Below are 6000 nucleotides of genomic sequence, written 5' to 3' on the forward strand. Positions count from 1 at the left end.
TTTTAAGCTTTAACCCATATTCGGCCGCTGGTCGATTTTTCGACCGTCAACTTTGGAGGTCCATATTTCTGAAGCTAAGTGCTATTTTCATGATTTGTTTTCAGAAAAATTAAATTCTGAATTTTATTAAAACATAAAGGATAGTTTTTTTCAGTTAGAATCATAAAAAAAATAATTTTTTAAAGTGTTTTTGTTTAATTTAAAAAAATTGGGAAAACAAAAAAAATTGCTTTTATTTTTAATTGTATACGAAGACAAGAGATCAACTTTTAACAATCAAAAGAAACTCACCTCAATATTACAAGTTTTTTAACTTTTAAAACTACATACTCTTTGGTGGTCGAAAAATCGACCACTGGCCAGAAATCGTCAAGTAGGACAAAATTTTTTCAAGCATGATTTTTGTTATTATAAAGTAAAAGGCAAGTATGTAAATATCTTCAAAATATCAAATATTTAATGGCCCTTTCTTTAGTTTTTTCGGATTTTATACTTTTATCATTTTAAGTCTGGCATCACCTGTCCGCATGTAACCTCTTCGTCTCATATACTTGTCTCCCTCTGACTATCGTAACGTAAAATTTAAAGAGGGAGTTCCCCGAATTGATTCTGTTTGCTTTTGTTATCGCAAAAAGAAAGATTTCGAACTTGCGTAGTACAATAAAATCAATTGGTGAAGATAATGCCGATTCGTAAAGCAATAAAAATTAGTGAAATCATGGCCATTTTAAATGAGCCATCTTCAGATAACGAGGAGGATCAAGCTGTATTGAATGCAACAGATGTCGACGTCGCACAGTGAGACAGCCCAATAGTAACCGCGGCAAAAAATGGTTTTTGACGTGTCGTCCAATTTGAATGAAATTTTCACAATATATTAACAGATTTATGAGTAACAATTCCCTGAAATTTCAGCCTCATAACTTCATTACTTTTTGGTCTAGAGCAAGTCAAAGTTGAGGTATGCCAACGCGCTTGAAATATGTTAGTTCAATATGTAATAATCAAAAGCTTATTAAAATAAAAATACATAATAAATGCAACTTTCAAGTATTTTTTTAATTAATTTAGTTATTGTAGAATGAGTAAATGAAAAAATAAATTTAAAAAAAAAAACACAATTTTTTTTTTCTTATCAACAGAACTGTGGTGCAAAAATTGAATATTTTGCATTTTCAATGGCCTAGGAAATATAGAGCAGCCCCTCGCCCTAGGTGCAGACTTATACCAAATGAAAGTTTGAAATCTCAGCTTTAATTTAAAGTAGAGGACATATAGCAAAAGTTTGCAAAAGCACATTAAACATACAAAAAACTACAAAAAGTACGTAACGCGCACATTCTGTCGCTATACGTATGTTAGCATGCAATAGCATGTTTACAACTTTTTATACTCTCACAACAATGTTGCTAACGAGAGTATTATAGTTTTGTTCACATAACGGTTGTTTGTAAGTCCTAAAACTAAAAGAGTCAGATATAGGGTTATATATACCAAGTGATCAGGGCGACGAGTAGAGTCGAAATCCGGATGTCTGTCTGTCCGTCCGTCCGTCTGTCCGTCCGTCTGTCCGTCCGTCCGTGCAAGCTGTAACTTGAGTAAAAATTGAGATATCATGATGAAACTTGGTACACGTATTCCTTGGCTCCATAAGAAGGTTAAGTTCGAAGATGGGCAAAATCGGCCCACTGCCACGCCCACAAAATGGCGGAAACCTATAAAGTGTCATAACTAAGCCATAAATAAAGATATTAAAGTGAAATTTGGCACAAAGGATCGCATTAGGGAGGGACATATTTGGAAGTAATTTTTTTGGAAAAGTGGGCGTGGCCCCGCCCCCTACTAAGTTTTTTGTACATATCTCGGAAACTATTATAGCTATGTCAACCAAACTCTACAGAGTCGTTTTCTTCAAGCATTTCCATATACAGTTCAAAAATGGAAGAAATCGGATAATAACCACGCCCACCTCCCATACAAAGGTTATGTTCAAAATCACTAAAAGAGCGTTAACCGACTAACAAAAAGCGTCAGAAACACTAAATTTTACGGAAGAAGTGGCAGAAGGAAGCTGCACCCAGGCTTTTTTTAAAAATTGAAAATGGGCGTGGCGCCGCCCACTTATGGACCAAGAACCATATCTCAGGAGCTACTAGACCGATTTCAATGAATTCGGTATATAATGTTTTCTTAACACCCTGATGACATGTACGAAATATGGGTGAAATCGGTTCACAACCACGCCTTCTTCCAATCCAAAGCTATTTTGAATTCCATCTGATGCCTTCTTTGTATAATACGAGTATAAACATTAGGAACCAATGATGATAGCGGAATAAAACTTTACAAAAATACGGTATTTGAAAAATATGTAAATGACGTATTATGAAATCTCGATTATCACTTTACCATGCGAGAGTATAAAATGTTCGGTGACACCCGAACTTAGCCCTTCCTTACTTGTTACTTTTATTTTTTTAATTGTTTACTATTCTCTTATTGTGCAAGAGAATAGTAATAAATTACATTTGTTTTTTGTTAGTTATTCAGAATTATGCTTTAAAGATCATTTATGTTTTAATAAAAATATTCTTGTTTACATAAATTTACGTTATTAATTTGATAGATAATTTTGTTGAAGGTCATTGACTTTGGGTTAGATAGTTGCATAATTTTTAATTTAAATTGATAGTGCAAGACATTGTTCTTATCTAAGTTGTGTTATGATCACTTTCTAATGTGGTTAGTTTAATTGTTATATTGTAGTGCCGCTTGTCGCCTGGAAGGAAAATAGAAAATAGTCTCTTGCATTATAATTATTTTTGTTGTCCAAAGCTCATAAGCAGCCTAATATTGTGAGCATAATTTTTGGTTGTTGTTGGTTTTTGGGCATTTTTTCCATCCGCTGAGCCAAACCAGTTTTTGTTTTGCTCAAACATATGTACATTTTGTGTACTCGTGTACTTGTTTTTTTGCTACAGCAATGTTATCCGAAGAAGCGCAAGAAGCAATGAATAAGGAGTATAGAAACTGTAGGCTATTCCATCCTCGTAAAAATTCACGTTTTTCTACGAATGAAGATGTAATGCACTATTTGCAAATATTATCAGATCCTTATATTAATTCATTTAGAATGAGAAACAAATTGAAAAAATTAGAATACCATGAAATTTAAAAAATTGATTGAATGAAAAAAAAATATTGTTTTATTTTATTGCATTTCAATGGGAGGTGGGCGTATTAGTGAGCGTGTTATTGTAATTTTTGCATGAAACATTTTAAATGATATAAATTACAGTAATATAGAATTTGAAGGTTGTATTTAATATATTTTAGAAAATATGGCACTTTTTATGTTGAGGTAGTATGGGTGATGGGGTTAAAAGTGGGCCAAAGTTCAATTTTTATTTCAAATAATGTTTGTAACTATATAACATTCAAGTATACCAAACATTCAAGTATACCTAAAGTATTACGGACAATACGGCATTTTACAAATTTCGACTGTATGACAGGTGGGCGTAAAAGTGGGCGCATTTTCTTAATTTTTTTTTTTTAAACTGGAATTGTCTCAAAAATAACCTGTGCAAAATTTCAGAGCTCTACAATGACTCCTTGTATTTAATGCCGGCGTTGTCTCACTGTGCGTCGTATACATTCAACCACCTCATGTGGAGTGTATGACAGATAAAGAAGATCTGGACGATGACCGGATTAATCTGAATGACAACAATGATAATTTTTTAAATGAAATCGCTGGTCATGTTGAACTACAATACTCATTGGAAGGAGAAAACATTCAGGATGTAGGTAATGAACTCAGTGAAACTGAAAATCCATCAACATCTAATGCACATGGAGATGTTATGATAACTGGCGGATTTAAGAGGAAATCTGATTTTGATGTCCTCGTATGGCGAAAACCCAGAAATTTTGAATACAGCCGAACGCCCATTAACATCGAAGCTTTCAAAATGGAAGAAATTTTTTCTGAAATTGGTAAGCAATTGATTGACTATTTCCAACTATTTAGTTTAAATTGCCATTTCTTTATATGCATAAATTCATATATGTATATACTTTTATACGTATACGAGTATTTATTCATACTTAACTTTATTGCAGGCTCTAAATCTCCGTACGATATTTTCTCGTTGTATTTTGATAAATTAATAATTGCAGAGATAACGCATTTCACAAACGAATATGCGAATCAACACAATACTGCCATTAACGTCACGCCAGTGGAAATACGTAGGTTCATTAGTATTTTGTACATTTCGGGGTATCACACCTTGCCTCATATTGACCATTATTGGTCTGTTCGGCCCGACATGGGAATTCCAATTGTAAAACAAGCGTTGAGTCGTAATCGGTTAAAAATAATAAAACGGTTCTTACATCTCGCTGATAACACCGATTTAAATACAGTAGATCGTTTTGCCAAGGTTCGCCCGCTTATTGATGCTCTCAATAAAAAATTTATGCAGTTCGGAGTTTTTAGCCATATTCTTTCCGTAGACGAACAGATGATTCCATACTTTGGTCGACACTCATGCAAAATGTTTATCAAAGGAAAACCGATTCGTTTTGGATTTAAGTCGTGGTGCTTATGTTCAGAAAGTGGATATTTATTTTCTAGTATACTATATGGGGGTGCAGCAACCCCTCACGATAAGAATGTCGGTCTAGGAGCACAAACCGTTTTAGATTTGCTTGCTAACGTAACTGAACCCGACTGCCATATTATTTTCTTTGACAATTTTTTTTCATCCTATCATCTTATGTGTCTATTGAATGAGCGTCGATTTCTTGCAACCGGTACTATACGTGAAAATAGGATGGCAAAATCGCCCTTGAGGAATTTAAAAAAAGAGAAACGCGGGGCATTTGACCAGCTACTCGATGGTCAACAAGAAATATTGACTGTACGGTGGAACGATAACGCTGTCGTCAATGTTATTACTAATAACTCCACAGCCAAACCAATCGTATATGCTAAATGATATTGTCGGAAGCAAAAGAAAACTATCACCATTCCACAGCCCAAAGTAATACAAGAATATAATCACGGTATGTTTGGAGTGGATCTTCATGACAATGCTGTGGCCAACTATCGGATACGTATACGAGGAAAAAAATGATGGTGGTCAATGTGGATTAATGCTCTTAGTAACGCAATGGTCAATGCATGGAAGTTGCATTGTAGCAAAATTTCAAAAGACGAAACCACTTTCACAAATTGATTTTCGATCTGAAGTCACAAACCATTTTTTGACTTACGACAATAATGAAGATTACGAGAATGGAGATGAAGATGAGGACTCTGGACATCCATCGAACCATGAAACATGAAAACAGATAAATCAATCGTGCGAAGTGATAGAAACATACCAAAGTTCATATATTTTTTCGTCCTTTTCGATACGATATCCTTGAATTTTTTTTCTGAATTCTATAGACAACAAAATTCTAGGAAGCTACCTGGAAGCGCAATTCGTTTGCTACACTCTAAATATATTTAAATAACATTTGAAAACAAAATATGCCTGGCCAGAACCGAGGGTATCGATGAGGGTTAAACGTTTTCCTCTTTCCAAACCCAGATTCAGCGTGCGACACGAACTTCTTTATGGTGGCTTCATTTTTCAAAATAGGAGCTAATGTTGATCTATGCACTTGAAAACTTTTAGCTAAGGAATTGACAGAATATCCTGCACTTAGTTTCTTTAAAATGTCAACTTTCTCTTTTATTGTTAGCAACGTAAATTGTTTCCTTGCCATTATGAAACCGCACTACACAAAACGTGAAAATCTCCCAAAACGCACATTCGCAAGAATTCATCATCAAAAAAACGGGACTTCTCAGAAATGTATTCGAACTAAGGAACCGTTACCAAAATCAACAAGCTCCTGTCGCAAGTATCGAGGTCAAATTTTTTGGATGTCGCAAGTACTGAGTACAAAAATAAAATAATTTTTTGTTGCCAGAATCGAGAT

The 6000-nt window shown here is 34.3% G+C and overlaps 1 protein-coding gene across 1 annotated transcript in view; it reads left to right on the top strand.

Annotated features, from left to right (window-relative positions):
- LOC120780044 (piggyBac transposable element-derived protein 3-like) overlaps positions 1 to 4724 on the top strand; it is a gene marked incomplete at its 3' end in the record, with an annotated part of 46970 nt that extends 42246 nt beyond the window's left edge. Inside the window, exons 2-3 of the mRNA XM_040112317.1 lie at positions 3599 to 3999; positions 4126 to 4724. Of these exons, the coding sequence (XP_039968251.1) occupies positions 3681 to 3999; positions 4126 to 4724 (918 nt within the window). The remainder of the gene's footprint in view (positions 1 to 3598; positions 4000 to 4125) is intronic.
- Positions 4725 to 6000: the final 1276 nt, after the last annotated feature.

Source organism: Bactrocera tryoni, unplaced genomic scaffold, assembly GCF_016617805.1.
Source record: "Bactrocera tryoni isolate S06 unplaced genomic scaffold, CSIRO_BtryS06_freeze2 scaffold_122, whole genome shotgun sequence".
Classification (NCBI taxonomy): Eukaryota; Metazoa; Arthropoda; class Insecta; order Diptera; family Tephritidae; genus Bactrocera; species Bactrocera tryoni.